At 43.8% G+C, this 15,067-nt stretch overlaps 1 protein-coding gene across 1 annotated transcript in view; it reads right to left on the bottom strand.

Moving 5' to 3' along the window:
• The window catches only part of LOC135910195 (fatty acid synthase-like), a 181,493-nt gene that overhangs the window by 3,818 nt on the left and 162,608 nt on the right, over window positions 1–15,067 (bottom strand). The window contains exons 25-26 of the mRNA XM_065442247.2: window positions 3,412–3,648; window positions 2,868–3,095 (exon numbers count right to left, since the gene is read on the bottom strand). Coding sequence (XP_065298319.2) covers window positions 2,868–3,095; window positions 3,412–3,648 — 465 coding nt within the window. The remainder of the gene's footprint in view (window positions 1–2,867; window positions 3,096–3,411; window positions 3,649–15,067) is intronic.

The raw sequence follows: 15,067 nt of genomic DNA, 5'->3' as shown, positions 1-15,067 counted from the left end.
AAAACGATGCAAACACCGCCGCCAGGACCCTCTACTGCGTACTTCCAAAAATGGAACTGCTACTGAACGGCTCTTCCCGGAGCTCTGACTGTGCTGCGTGTGCCGCGCAGGCCTGCGACTTTTTTCCTCGTTGTCAGCTAAAAGATCGCCTATTGATGTTCGCTCAACTCCTCACTTTCATGGCTTCTGTCTTTTCAAGCTACGCCTAATAATTTTTGGTGTCCATACTATACCGATACTATCGATACTATGTCACTGATGAAGGATGTAAATCGCTTTGACGGATAAGGGTAGCTGAAGACACGTTTTCCTCCACCGGAAGGCGAGAGGGAGAGTAGCTGCCACAAAGACGAAGATGATGAGGACTATGCGTGCAGATAGCTAGACACGACGTCTCCCAAAATGAACGTGACAAGCGGTGGAGAGGAACATTAAAACATTCTTGACTCTGAACACGTATTGTCGATAGAGAAACAGAATTTGGGAAATACATAGTTGATAAGGGACGCTTTCCTTGGTGAATATCGTAAAACTGCGTTATTGTAGTTTTTGTTTTATTCAAGACAAATTATCAGTAGCACCATTTTATTTGAGTAGGTATATTGTACGTAATAACCATTTGGCTAAGTATATAAAGCCGTACATAAAGGCAAACCGACAGACCGACCAAGCAAGCAATATATTCAGCGTTGGTTAGCATACACCCCAATGCAAAACTTGAGCGCAGCTCTTTAGGTGTTTTGAGTGCGCGTTATAGTGAAGCAAGGAATTTGAATCTGAACGACCGGGTCCTATCGGCGGTGGCGCTGAGCCTGTGCTCGGGCAGTTCGTTGAGAAGCAACGGCAGACGAAGCACTTCCAATGGTTGCGTAGCTCATTGTTCAGACAGAAAGCGTAAATACGGGCACTTAAGCTTGCGCGAGCATTCTCTATCGGCGGAGGCGCAGGCGAATTAGCGTGTGCGCACTGGATCCGAAGCTTGCGCCTGCGCTTCGTTTCAACATATGGTGTTGGTGGACTAGCTTGCCGCATGCCTTAGTAATGACGACATCGGTGACCGGGTGACGGTGCGCGCCACTATGGCGCGATGGCCTAGTGAGTCGCCGCCATGGAGCACCTCTCGTGCGGCGTGCGGCGCTCTGCTTTTCTCCTCACCCTCTCGCCATACTCTCCTCCGCTTTTCGGCTAATTTTTCCGCTGTACCCTCCTCCTCTGCTTTACTCACACGCTCAAATCGCTATCGCCGTTGTTCATCCTTCGCTGCCCTCCGGGTTCGTTCTGCCGATTACGCCGACGTCAAAGTCGACGTTCAATGCAGGAATGGGCGCCTAAGTGTTTCGCCTTAAGAATAGAGTAGATGATGACATCCTGCGTCAGGAAATGTGAGATGCTGCAGGGACAGAGTGTGAGAGCCTGACGCACTAAGATTGTGAGAGCCTGAAGACAAAATGTGCGTCTCATGGATTTTAACAGCGGATCTGTTCTAAGTCGAGCCTTCGCCGTCTGATGTCCAGTGTCACGTAAGGGGCAGGGGTAGAGCGCGCACCGGGTTAGGGGGAGGAGAGGGGTAGAGGAACAGGTGTTGCGCCGGCGCGCGCTCTTTTTCCCCGGGGATTCCGCTCGGCGCGAGCAGCGGCATGAGCTCGCCCGAGAACGGCAGCGCGACCTCGCGCAAATCCCGGACGTCGAGAGCGAGAAGCCTAAGCAAAGCGCCAGCGGAGGGAAGCCGCTACGGCCGAGAATCGAAAACGGGAAGCGCAAGCCAAGCGCCGGTGGATGCAAGCCAACTACTACATTCAAGAGAAGCCAACCCAGGCCAAGCGCCAGCAGAGGCATTCTAAACACCAACTTCGAGAGCAGGAGGCCGAGCAGAGACGTCGACGCAGAGAGATTTCTCCCACGGAGGGTACCAACGGAGGGTTCAAGAGAGAATTCCTCCACCGTGGGTGCGGCTACAGCTGCAAGGTCTGTGGTAGATTGTGGCGTGATCACAACCTCACGCAACTGTGTGGTGCGCGCAATCCGGAACCGAAGCTCGAATCTAGCGAAACCACAAGAACGTGACAAAAGACTTTCATGAACATGGCACTAAACATGAGATAGACCTTGACAAACCAACCACCAGCTTCGCTGTTTTGACAGCTTTTACTGCGTGGAACTGGCTTTACTTTTCTATAAGGAGTTCGCACCAACTGGGCGAGAAGGCGACATCGGCCGGCAATATTCATCCACGAAAAGCATCCTAGTGGCGAAGAACACAAGTCCCAGGAAGCACTTCCAAATTCGGAGGCCAGGATACATGCCGGGGCACTGACCACTTGTAGAAGACACGCGGCGGAGGGGATAACAATACAACTGTAAAAAAAAACGCTCGGCTGTCATGTGTACCGAGCACAATGTCCATCTGTGCCTCAAGGAACACAAGAACTACTTGAAGTTTCATCAGTACATGAGCCAGTAACGCAGATTTCATGAGTTCTCTTAAGTAGCGTTTGAAAAGTCAAACACCGAACGTTTTCAAGTGCTTCCAAAATCCACTGGCCGAAGAATAACCAAATATCGATTGTCTTGCATTAGCAACTTTTAGAAATACAACAGTGAAATTGGTCTTTCCATTAGAGTTTTTCAATATCGGGCCGAAAGCCAAGCAAACAAGAAAGTCTCAATTTGTTTGACTATAAAATAAAGCAGGCATCATGGCGCGCAATAATATTAATTGTCTGCGCAAATATGCCGTGTACAGGGTACTGACATGAAGCGTTGTACCAAGAAGCGCTCATCGTCTCGCCGAATAACACAAATATACATATTGCAAAACACAAAGTATAACGTCGTAAATGAAAAGAAGACATAAAGTCAGAGCCTACCATCTTTTCCGTTGGCCACATCAGAGCTTGTTTGCGTGGCTGCATTGTCACTGCAGGCGTCGCTCATCTCTCTGAGCTGTGACACAGTCAGCTGCCGGATCTCTTGCATAGAAAGCGTGACTTCGTAGTCTCGCTCCAACAGCTGCCTCACCTCAACGCTCATCAGAGAGTCAATACCCAACTCGCCGAGGCTGATGTTCGGATTCAGCAAGGATGCGTCTTTGATGCCTGCGATAAAAGCAACGAGCATATATGAGCGTCGTTGGACTATGTCATCAATTATTTTTTTTTACAGATCGGCACTTTTAAGAGACAATGTAAATATATGGATTGCTTCAGCGTCACTGTCGTGTTTGAGGTACCGTGGTTAATAAAAACAGGCACTAAAAATTAAAAGAAAAGTGTACTCAGCTAAGTGCAACATTGACTTTCTTCTTCCTGAAATAATAAAGACAGTTGGCGTAGACAACGAGGATGTAATACCACCGTCGGTAAGAGACTTGTAAATGCCGTAGCTCAGAAATAGCAAACCAGCAATACTCGCCAAGGATGTGCGCCACGGTGTAAACAAGATTTTGCTTCTCCTTATTCTCCGCCACCGAGGACAAACTGCTCTTGACGAAGGACGACACAACGGGGTTGCTTTGGCTCAGGAAGCCGTCCATAGCCGCCATGCAAGACCTAATTGGCTGCGGCATTATTCCAGCTATTGTCACATCAGCACCCATGTTGTCGTGGAGTACGCCCACGTCCCCGATCGCACCCCACTGGATGGCCAATCCTGCAGGTACGAAAACGAGTATTTTGTTACATTTTCGAAGACTCAGAGTTGAAAAATAGATCAGACTGGTTTAGTGTGTTCTGGTGTTTCCTAGCGTAAACACGAGCAGGGTCTGGTGTTACCTGGTGTGCACACCAGAGTGACTTGGTGTGTTCTGGCATGCACACCGGAGTGGCTTGGTGTGTTCGGGTGTGCACACCAGAGTGCTTTGGTGCGTTCTGTTGTGCACACAAGGCTGGCTTGGTGTGATTTGGTGTGCACACCAGAGCGGCTTGGTGTGTTTTCGTGGGCACACCAGAGTGGCTTGGTGCGCTGCGGTGTGCACACCACAGTAGCTTGGTGTGTTCTGGTAGACACATCAGAGAGGTCTAGTGTGGAGACCACAGTATAATCTAGTGTTACCAGATGTGTACAGCACTGTAGGCTGGTTGCCGTCTGGCGTACATGTTAGTATGTTGAGATGTAAATTTTGCTTTTGCACACATGCGTTGGCTTATTGTTTCTTGTAGTTTGTGTGAGATTTAGGTTGTCTAATGCTACATTGGCTGCGTTAAAGTTAGCACAGCCATCAGATTGAAATTTATGTCCTTTATTTATGTATACACGCTATAGTCTCGAAGGGCCACCGCAGGAAGTTGGGAGTACAGAACACAAAGTAATGCAGCCAATAATAAAAAAGCAAAAACAATAGAAATCAAGATACAATGCATGTTCAAGGGTTAATGTATACAAAACTGAAGCATTCAGCATGGTGGCAAATAAAACACAAACTTGACCAGGTAAAGCATTCCACAATTCTACACCATGGAGAAAAACACCATCTAAATGTCTCGGTGCGGTGATCAGGAGACACATTTAGTGAGGATAGTGTGAAGTAGATGTAATTTCAACAGTTGTGATGAAGTTCTAGGTAAAGAAAATTGTGAAAAATCAGTCATAGCATAAAAAAACTTCAATGGGGGAATGTGGTCTTAGGAAGAGATAGTGGCAAGCTGAAGATTTGAAGGATGGGAACCATTACAATTGAAACCATTGCATGAGAGCTGTGCCTCCAATTTATGACATGAAACATGCTGAATTATGACATTGTATATATGAATACAAAAGTTTCAATGACCGCGAAGTTAGGCATTTGCTTGCAAAACTTCAGAATACCTGAAAAATCATCTTTATGACATAATGATATATATATTTATATATATATATAGAGGTCGTATATGTTGGTAGGGTTTGTCAAGTTACAATTAAATTTTATTGCATAGATTCACTACAGTTCAGCCTTTACGACAAGAATGCAAACTTCTATGGCCAACGTTTTCTCTGGCACAAGCAGGAGTTTTATGGGAAATAGTGAATAATGGCAGGTAAACAGCCCTATGCATATTACGCTTGCTTTATCAAAGTGTCCCGCTCCCACGTGTTTGGCTAATATGAAGATATACCTAAAAGAAGTAGGTTCAAAATGTATTAGTGTAATGAGTAATGAATCCATACCAATCCTACACTGCGTAGGAAGCACAAAACAAAGCGGTTATGATGAATAGAACTTTCTGTTTCTAGCTTTCACAAGATCACTTTTTAGTCATATGCTGAAAGCCGGTACTCATACCTAACATTATTAATTCATAATGTTTGCTTTTACTTACGCTACATTACATTAAACGTTATGTGAAAACCAGATAGGAATTCTGGAAAGTGAACGGAAGAAAGGACTGATATTTACTAAACATACTTACAAAGTTCATGACTTACAAACTACATGCAATGAAGGAATTACAGTTTGTGTATTCATATAAATACTTACATGGTCTCTCTATACATGGCACAATACACAGTACTCATGATTACGTGTCGAAACATTGCAACGCATCCTGTTCAATTGTATCTGAAACTATTTTTCAATTTGAAAAGCCCGCAGTGTACCCATCAGAATATTGTACTTGGAACAAATGATATGAAGAATGACATACACTACTTCAAAAGAGTAGAAAACTCCATATTTCTTTAACATACTAGAAGGCCCTCAACAGTCAGAACATGCTGAGATAGTGACACATTATATTAAGATTCCCGTGCTGGAACAATTTCAGATATTTTGATTTATAGCTCGATGTGCAAAGCTGCATTGCTGAGATCTAAAATTACCACTCACTACAATTCTCAAGGAATAAAGTGCCAGATGAATTCAACGAAATTACATGAATTTGTACTGTCAAGCAAATACACCTTGAAAAGGCACTCATTGAAGAAAGCAAACAAGACACAAAATTAGACATTCACAGTGTGACGTCATGGAAACACATTGTGGTTTCTATCGCAGATGCAGGAAAATCACAAAGATAATGTAGGAAGCAGAAAACTGCGTGTAAACGGCTACGTCTACACGCTGGAATGCGCTGCACTAGTTGACTGCAAACACATCGTAGGCCGCAGCGCATTTGTGGCAACCAACACACGGGACACATGCACGCTGCAGAGATTCGTGGCCTGCACGATAAACACAAGGCACGGACGACAGGAGCGCAACCCACACGCATTCAACACACAACAACCAGCGGTAAAGCCTCGGAGATTTGATGCTTTCCGGCTGAAACGGATAAAACGCGCACAGAAACATCGCACACTGTGCACGACAGATGCTGTAAATCATTTCAAACGAAGTGACGGTGCAGGTAGCGCAGGCAGGAGCGCAAGATGTCACGGACGGGTTTCAAAACAAACATTCCCTCTCTACTGAAGTTAAATCGTTGAGATCATGGCCCGACGATGGCTTCCTAAATGTACATAACCGGATCTCGAAGGCGATGCTTTTGCTAGCTCCGCTTGGAAGAGGTTATTGAAAATCAGAAACACCTCATAAATTTCATTCTGAACTGAGCTATAACAGACAAAGTAGAAAGTTCGATGGCAAATATTGTATTACAACAGAATGAGTAGTTTTGAGCAACAGGACATAAAACGAGAGCGTACTGTTTATATTCTAGGCATCACGGAAGTTACAACCACACCCGCCTATGTACGCCCTATGCGACCTGTTGGCAGCGCCACCCACCACCTCGTTTCAAAAGAGATGCTCGTAGCATTCACTCGTGTATCCGGTTGTCTATTTTCAACGTGCCGGTTTGCTGTGCGCGTTGCTGCGTCACGTTTGTTTAATCGCGTTGTTTTGTGTTTGTTATAATGAAATGTGACTTAGTTCGCGCACACAAAAGTGCCAGAAGATAACTTGTGTCTCTCGGGAAACTCGCCGTATGCGTGGCGCACCAGTCAAATGTAGACAAACGATTTTCATGCCGTGGATCTTTACCTTTGCCTCTGGTTGTCGCGGAAAGTTGGGTGGACGCCGCAAAGAAATGCGTATTATCGGCGTGTCGGAGCTCCTCCATTACGCAATGACATGTATGCTTGCAGTAACATCGCAGCACCGTTGGGCGCGTCCTAACAATGAAAGGGTAAGTAATCGTGATCCCTAATCACACGCGTGTTGACTCAACGGCATGTATGGTTGGAGTAACATCGCAGCACCGGCACCATGGAGGGCGCCTTTTGAGCGCGTGGTAACATTGAAAAGGTAAATAATCGGGCTCGCTAATCACACGTGTGTTGACTCAACGACATGTATGCTTGGAGTAACATCGCAGCACCGGCAACATGGAGGGCTCCTTTTGAGCGCGTCGTAACACTGAAAAGGTAAGCAATCGTGATCGCAAATCACACGCGTGTTGACTCAACGACATGTATGCTTGGAGTAACATCGCAGCACCGGCAACATGGAGGGCGCCTTTTGAGTGCGTCGTAACATTGAAAATGTAAGTAGTCGTGCTTGCTAATCGCAGGCGTGTTGTGCGTGCTTTTCGTCTGTGCACAGCACGCCTTGCGAACGTAGGAAATAGAACTCCCACGTAAACACTGACACGAGCGCTTGCTGAGCGCTCGTTGTCAAAATTTAGTTACGTAAATTGTTTGCCTCAATGGGAAATTTAAAAGCTTGATAAGCGTTTTCTTCCGGTGAGAAAGATCACGTTCGGAAGTAATCGTGTTCATAATGTGCGCCTGTGAGCGAACTCCCGCTTTTCTGTTGAAGTTGCATAACAGATTAACGGCATAACGGAGTTGAACGGATTACTGGCTTTTGAGTGCTTCCGCGTTTCTTCTTACAAGGTTTTCGGTTTACGAGTAGTTTAAGGCCAAAAATGTAAGCAATCACAGATTGCATTTTTTTAAATTATGGGGTTTTACTTGTCAAAACCACTTTCTGATTATGAGGATCGCCGTAGTGGAGGACTCCGACAATTTCAACCACCTGCGGTTCTTTAGTGTGCACATAAATCTAAGCACCACGGGTGTTTTCTCATTTTGCCCCCATGAAAATGTGGCCGCCGTGGCCGGGATTCGATACCGCGACAACGTGCTCAGCAGCCTAACACCATAGCCACTGAGCAACCACGGCAAGTAGATTGCATTTTAAGACAAGATGTGTTGACATAAATTTGACGTAAATAAACCAGACAAGGGGGAGGTAATGAATCTATCATGATAAAAAATGAATATTACGTAAACAGTGATTTTTTTAATGTGATGTAGCTGCGTGTCTGTTAAAATTTTATGTGAAGGGTTCCTATTATCATTACATCATATGTATGTATATACATATGAACGCGAAGAAAGGGGGTTAACCGAGGTGCCCCATTTTTTATTAGTCATATAATAAAAAGTCAACAAACACTGACACAAAGGACAACACAGGGGAAATTATTTGTGCTTAAGAAATGAAATAAAGAAACGATAAATATAATCGAAATTAAAGTAGATGAAGAAACAATTTGCCGCAGGTGGGAACCGAACCCACAGCCTTCGCATTTCGCGTGCGATGCTCTGCCAATTGAGCCACCACGGTGCTGTTTTCCCATCCACTCTCTTGGGTATTTGTGTGTCCTAGTAGAACCTTGGGAGTGTTAGCCAGTGCCACCACTCACAAATCTTGGCGGCGGACGTGGCACGTCCGCCGCCAAGGTCTATGTGGTCTGTGCGGCAAGTTGTTTTTTCATCTACTTTAATTTCCATTATATTTATCATTTCATAATTTCATTTATTAAGCACAAGTAATTTCACGTATGTTGTCCGTGGTGTCAGTGTTTGTTGGCTTCTTATGATATGACTAATAAAAAATCGGGCCCCTCGGTTCACCCCCTTTCTTCGCGTTCATTACATAACGAGGGTCTTGAATCCGGCTACATTGATGCCTTCAGTTATCATATGCGGGATTCTTGACCAGTTGCCTTCACCCAAAAGGACCACGTTCTCGTGGCGCCTGTGGCAAAAAGGACGTGCCACGTTCGCCGCCAAGGTCTGTGAGTGGTGGCGCTGGCTAACACTCCTGGGTACTAGGACACACAAATACCCAAGAAAGTGGATGGGAAAACAGCGCCCCGGTAGCTCAATTGGTAGAGCATCGCATGCGAAATGCGAACGTTGTGGGTTCGGTTCCCTCCTGCGGCAAGTTGTTTTTTCGTCTACTTTAATTTCCATTATATTGATCATTTCTTTATTTCATTTATTAAGTAGAAGTAATTTCCCCTATGTTGTCTTTGTTGGCTTCTTATGATATGACTATATGTATATATATGCAAGTTTTTGAAGGTTTTATTGTTTTGCAGCTGTTTTCTATGCTATTGCTTTTTTGCAGCATTTTTTTTCTGTTTGTACAGCAGGATCATGTAAGAATTCAAAGTGCAGGGGGCCCAATATGTTACAGGTCGAAGGGTACACCGTGCCTACCATTGTTTTATAACAGTGATACTCACAATTATTTGTGTGTTGTTCACAGAATAACTGCCACTGGCAAATAAACAATTGGTGAGCATGAATTCCTTGAAATGCACGAAGGCCCGTATTCACTGTGCTGCAGTTACTACAGTATCGAGGTGTTTTCTAGTAGGCGCGCATTTTTTTCTTTTTTTTCTTTGCAAGCTACCCTCATTCGGGCAAATAGACGATAGAGCAGTTGCGAGTCTGTCCAGTTAAATTATTTTTCACTTCAAATTAGTACAGCGCAAATCACATAATTAACTCGTAGATCTATCATTAAAGAAGCACGTAGTTTCGTCCATAGTGTTCCTCTGGCGTTTGCTGGATATTGCAGTGTTGCTCACCAAATCAATTTTATTTCGACAGCACCAAGTAGAACACACTGCTTTGCAGTGGCACTAATTTTACAGCTGTGAACAATTACTTCTAATGTGTTGGGGCCATTCCCATGTGATCTATTTCATTCTATGTATTTGCTCGGCACTGGGAGTAGCCTTGTATTCAGTCTGCTTCATATTCATTCTGCTTGGCACTGTCCAGGTCAGAATATGTTCAACAAGCAAGTCCAACTTATAATGCTATCAGTGAGGCATCGATTACTGGGCGGATAAATTGAAAGCAGTGTATGTAATCGTAAAGTGTCTTTGATGAAAATACTTGTGTCTAGAACAAGCGTCATGTGCACTGCAACTCTTATGGTTTTATGTTTGGTATGCAAGCATCTATAGGCATTTTTCACATATAAGCAAGTGTTTTAGCTACATGAAACAGCCTATGCTTTCACTGCTGAAGACAAGCCATGGCTGGTGTGCCTGCTTGTTTTTGTTGTTGTGCATTTACACTTCTGCGATGCTTAAGCACTGTAGGCGTGCGAGAGCTAGAATATTGCAGAAATGTCAAAGCTAGCTTGCTACTACTATTATGACACTATGCCAACAGATACCTGTCACCGTATCTGGGCATCTCCTGAAGACCAGCCATGTGTGCTAGGTGAAATTAGTAGCGTCCTTTTGAGTTTGCCGCTCACTTCATATAACTCTTAAGGACAAAATTTACGCAGGGAGGGAAGGGAGACTATACATGTCCACTGCTAAGAACTGACTATTTTGATGGAAATATTCAAGATATCAGTAGCACTGGATGTGTGTTGATGTAGTGCAGAAGTCTTTTCAGTGGGGAGGTGTAAGTTCTAATATAAAGGCATAAAATCACGATAAACGGTAGTTGTGTAATACGTAAATAGGCACACAGTAATTTCTGTTTCTTGTCTTCTAGAAAGGGTGCTTTCTTCATGCACGGATAATGCGGCCTAGCTCACCCATCGTATTTATGTGGTACTGATTATGTGGTCATTGCTCCTTCTAGTAAATTTGTGACCGTGAGTGAAAACAGATAACAATTCTTTTTCCGACCTGAAGCCTTATTGTAGCAATGCACGACGAAGTCCATTGACCACACTGGCCTTTTGAATAAAACATAGGGATAACTTTGGCACATATTTACTTACTGACCAGTCTGCACTATGTAGATTTTGCCACATATGAAAACAATACAGCACACCGCCCCTGACAAACTAATTTTCTGATACCTCTAAACAAGCAAACCTCGCTTGCCTGCTCGCATCTTTCAATTCACAAGTGGACTCGTGTAGACATTGTCTACATTATTTCTTGCCGGAAATATGTGTGCATAGCTGTCCACAAGCGAATTGAGAAAAGCAACCAGGCAAGGGCGGCTTGCTTAGTTATAATACCAACAAATTTTTTGGGTGTGCGTCAGGGGTAGTGTAGTCTATTCCTTAGATCATCTGTATACTTAGTCAGAACTTACATGGTGCAGACTGGCTGGTACCTCAATATGCACCCAAGAAAGCACCATTATTCACTAAAAGGACAAGTATACTTGTACCACTTGATGATGCATTGACACGACTTAGGCTGCACACCAGATTGAGATGATTCATCTAGTTTATTCACCTGCAGCAATCGATTGCCCAACAAAATCAGTGAAGAGTACCACATCATGATTGCATGAGAGAGGAATACTCTCTAGATGACACAGAAAAGCAATCACTGCGTGTTTACTTATTCTATTTTTTATGCAAGTACTGTTACGCATTTATAGTTTTGCATTGCAATTTGTGTTCTATCTCTGAAACACCTGTGCAGTACAAGGACACATGCACTGCAATTATTTTAGTTAATCCTTCCAGCAAAATAAATGTGGTATGGATAGTTTTTGTGTCCTACGGTCTCCCTTTTGTGCCTTGTCTCGCATTCGAAAGTTAAACATGAAAGCGCACCAACTTTCTCAGTTACTTGTAAGTCTGTGTTGAGAAACTCAAGATATTGTTTTGAGTTCGAACATTCTTGTCATTTATGTCACATCCAATAAGAATGTACTACTGCTCCTCTGCCCTCTCATAAAGCATGCTAAAATGTATGAACTTTTGCATTTATGGTTTATGTAATGACATCCTCACAGCACAAGCGAGGAGTTGTAGAGATACCAGCTGTATTTGGCACCCCCCGCTTTTTGCCCGATTCCCTATTGTGCGCATGCGCCATACTATGGAAATCACCATCATAATAATCCCGCGCCGAAGATATGAGAGGGCCTACGTTGGAAAGATTGTAAATTTTGTGAACAGAAGTTGTGCAGGAAATAAATTTTAAAGTAATCACCGATAATTTCGACACTCCGTAAGGCGAAATTTCAGCGCAGCTGTGTACGTGTTTTCATTTAGCGATATTTTGGCTGGCGCAGAGAATGTATCTCGCGCGGCACATTGCAATTAGAGGAAAGTGCGGCCTGACTGCTTCGATAATCTGAACATCGCGAGAGCCACCGCCAAAGTAACGTGTGAGTGCGATTCACTGCAGCCTCCGCCGACAGACCTCCCTATCAATAGATGGATGGATGTTATGAGCGTTCCCTTTGGACGGGGCGGTGGGTTGCGCCACCGAGCTCTTGCTGTTATACTGCCTAAGGTTCTACATAAATTAAACAATGAAAAAAATAAACACTATGAGCTCCCACACCTAAATTTTCTGATCCCCTATTGCTAACTGTGCTTTCGTACGTCTCCATCTTTTGTCGTTTCCCTACTTTTATTCCACCGATCCTCCAATCACCTTTTACTAATGCCTATTGCGGACATGTTTACTTTTCCACTGCTCCCGCTGAACCCAAGGGCTTCAAGGAGGCGACTGGGGCCTAAATCGACTGTTGGGCAGACGTCTTCACATTCTAATAAAACATGCTCCATAGTTTCCCTAGCTTTACTGCAACAAGTACATGCTTCTTGTTCCTTCTTATATCTCGCTGTATAGGTGCGTGTTCTAAGGCATCAAGTAATGAGCTTCCCTTTGAGTTATCATAAATTGTTTCTTTCCCGATTTCGTTTTTTTTTTCTCTTAAGTAGGTACTCATGGCAGGTTTCTTTTCTATTGCCGCCACCCATTAGATTATTTCAGCCTCTCTAACTTTCCGCTTGACAATCTTTGTTGCTGTGTTGCCCACCCTACAGGCCACGTAGTTGCTGGTAATCTTCCTAGTTCATTTTCTCCCCTAAAATCAATGTTTTTCCTGTACAGATACCTGAACACTCCCCCAGCCCATTTACTTTCTTCCATGTTTCTGAGGCGTTCTTCATACTCAATTTTAAACTTCACTTCAAAACTAGTCCAGCCCATATCACCCTGCACAGCTTCATTTGTAGGCTTCCCATGAGCGCCCAATGCGAGGCGACCCACTGGCCTTTGGTTCCGATCGAGTCCTGATTGTACCCCTGATTTAAAGCAAACAACCGCATTTCCAAAAGTAAGTCCTAGAACCATTACACCTTTCCGTATACCTCGGAGGACCTCGTACCTAGTGTATGCCCATAGTGCTCTGTGCTTCATTATGGCCGCATTTCTCTTCCCCTTCGCAGTTATTGTTTTTTCCTGTGTTTTCATATATATTTTGCCCTCGTTTATCCATATACCAAGGTATATGTATATTCTGTTAACCGAGGTACTTCCTGGCCCTGTATCTCCACTGTCTGTTCGCTGTTTTCATTGAATAGCGTAACACCTGATTTTCTAACACCAAATTTAAAACCTAAATTGTTGCCTTCCTGTCCAGAGATATTAGCCAGTCGTTACAAATCACTTTGCTTGTTAGCTAGCAACACAATGTCATCCGCATAAAATAAACCTAGGAGTTGCTGCTCTACTACTGTACGCGCCTGTTTGTATGAGAGATTAAACCCGATATTACTTCTTTCTAGCGCTCTCTCTATCCTCACCATGTACATCATAAACAGGAGCGGGGATAAAGGGCACCTCTGCCTGAATCCCTTGTTGATATGAACTTTCTCCTCGTTTCTCATCCCTTCCCATCCAACGCGAACGGCATTTTCTACATAAATCTCTCTCAAAAGCTGTAGACAATCGTCACCTAAGCCTTCCCCTTTCAGAATATCCCACAAAATTTCGTGGTCTACGTTGTCATAGGTTCCTGTAAAGTATAAACAGGCCACATATAATGGTCTGCCTTCTGCTTTTGATATTTCAATACACTGAGTAAGAACAAATAAGTTATAATCTAAACGTCTATCTATTCTGAAGCCATTCTGAAGTTCTCCGAAAATGCCATTATTCTCTGGCCAAGCTTGGAGCTTTAATTTGATTGCCTGTACTGGTAGTCTGTATATTACCTATGTAATGATCAACAGTCTATACGAGTGAGTTCTATCTTTCTCCCCTTTGCCTTTATAAATTAGGTTCATTCTACTTTGACCATAAATCTCTGGTATTCGTCTATCTTTTAAAGTTTGTTCCACTGCTTTCAACCAGAGCTTCCTTACGTTTTGGTACTAGTTCATGTATCAGCCTAACGGGAACCTCGTCTAGCCCTGTAGCTGTACGCTTAGGAATGTTCTCTTCCGCTTTATTCCAGTTGAAATTTGTCAGCGCGAGCTCTTTTTCCACTTGGGTCTCATTCATGCTCTTTATTTTTGTTCAAATACAACCTCTTCATTGCCTTGGAAAGATTCGGCTGTTATTTTTCGGATGTAATTTATTGCCGCTTCTCCTTCCAGTCTGTTTTCAACTTCGTCTAGGATATGTTGTTGTATTGTTGTTGACTTCCTGCCTAATATTAATATGTTCCAAAATATTCTGGGTGCGGCCTTCGTTTTGTCACGTATTTCTCACAACCAACGTTTATTTCACCTTTTAATTTTGCTTGCACCAGTATTTGAGCCATACACTTTTTCTCCCGGTATATTTCCCATTTACTCGTTACTTCAACCTGCGGCAACTGCGCCTTCTTTGCCTGCCTGTGCTCTCGAGATGCTTTATGTCGTTCTGCGATCGCTTCTTGTATCTCCATGTTCCACATGATTTTCGGTTTCTTTGTTCCTTTCCAACGAACATGTTGTTTCTCTTTCCCTAATTCTGTCGTCCCGCTCTTTATTTGGCCACTTGCCAAGTTCTTCCTCGACTCTAGTGACCATATTTCTTATTTGTTCAGCGATCGAATTCCTACTGGCCATTTTTGCCCTCCGTGATCTCTTTTCCTACCACATATCCCATTTTCAAAATGACACGTTTATGGTCACTCC

The sequence above is a fragment of the Dermacentor albipictus genome, chromosome 8 (genome assembly GCF_038994185.2).
Source record: "Dermacentor albipictus isolate Rhodes 1998 colony chromosome 8, USDA_Dalb.pri_finalv2, whole genome shotgun sequence".
NCBI classification, from domain to species: domain Eukaryota; kingdom Metazoa; phylum Arthropoda; class Arachnida; order Ixodida; family Ixodidae; genus Dermacentor; species Dermacentor albipictus.
The sequence above is the reverse complement of the archived record's forward strand: the minus strand, read 5'-3'. Positions and strand labels throughout refer to the sequence as shown.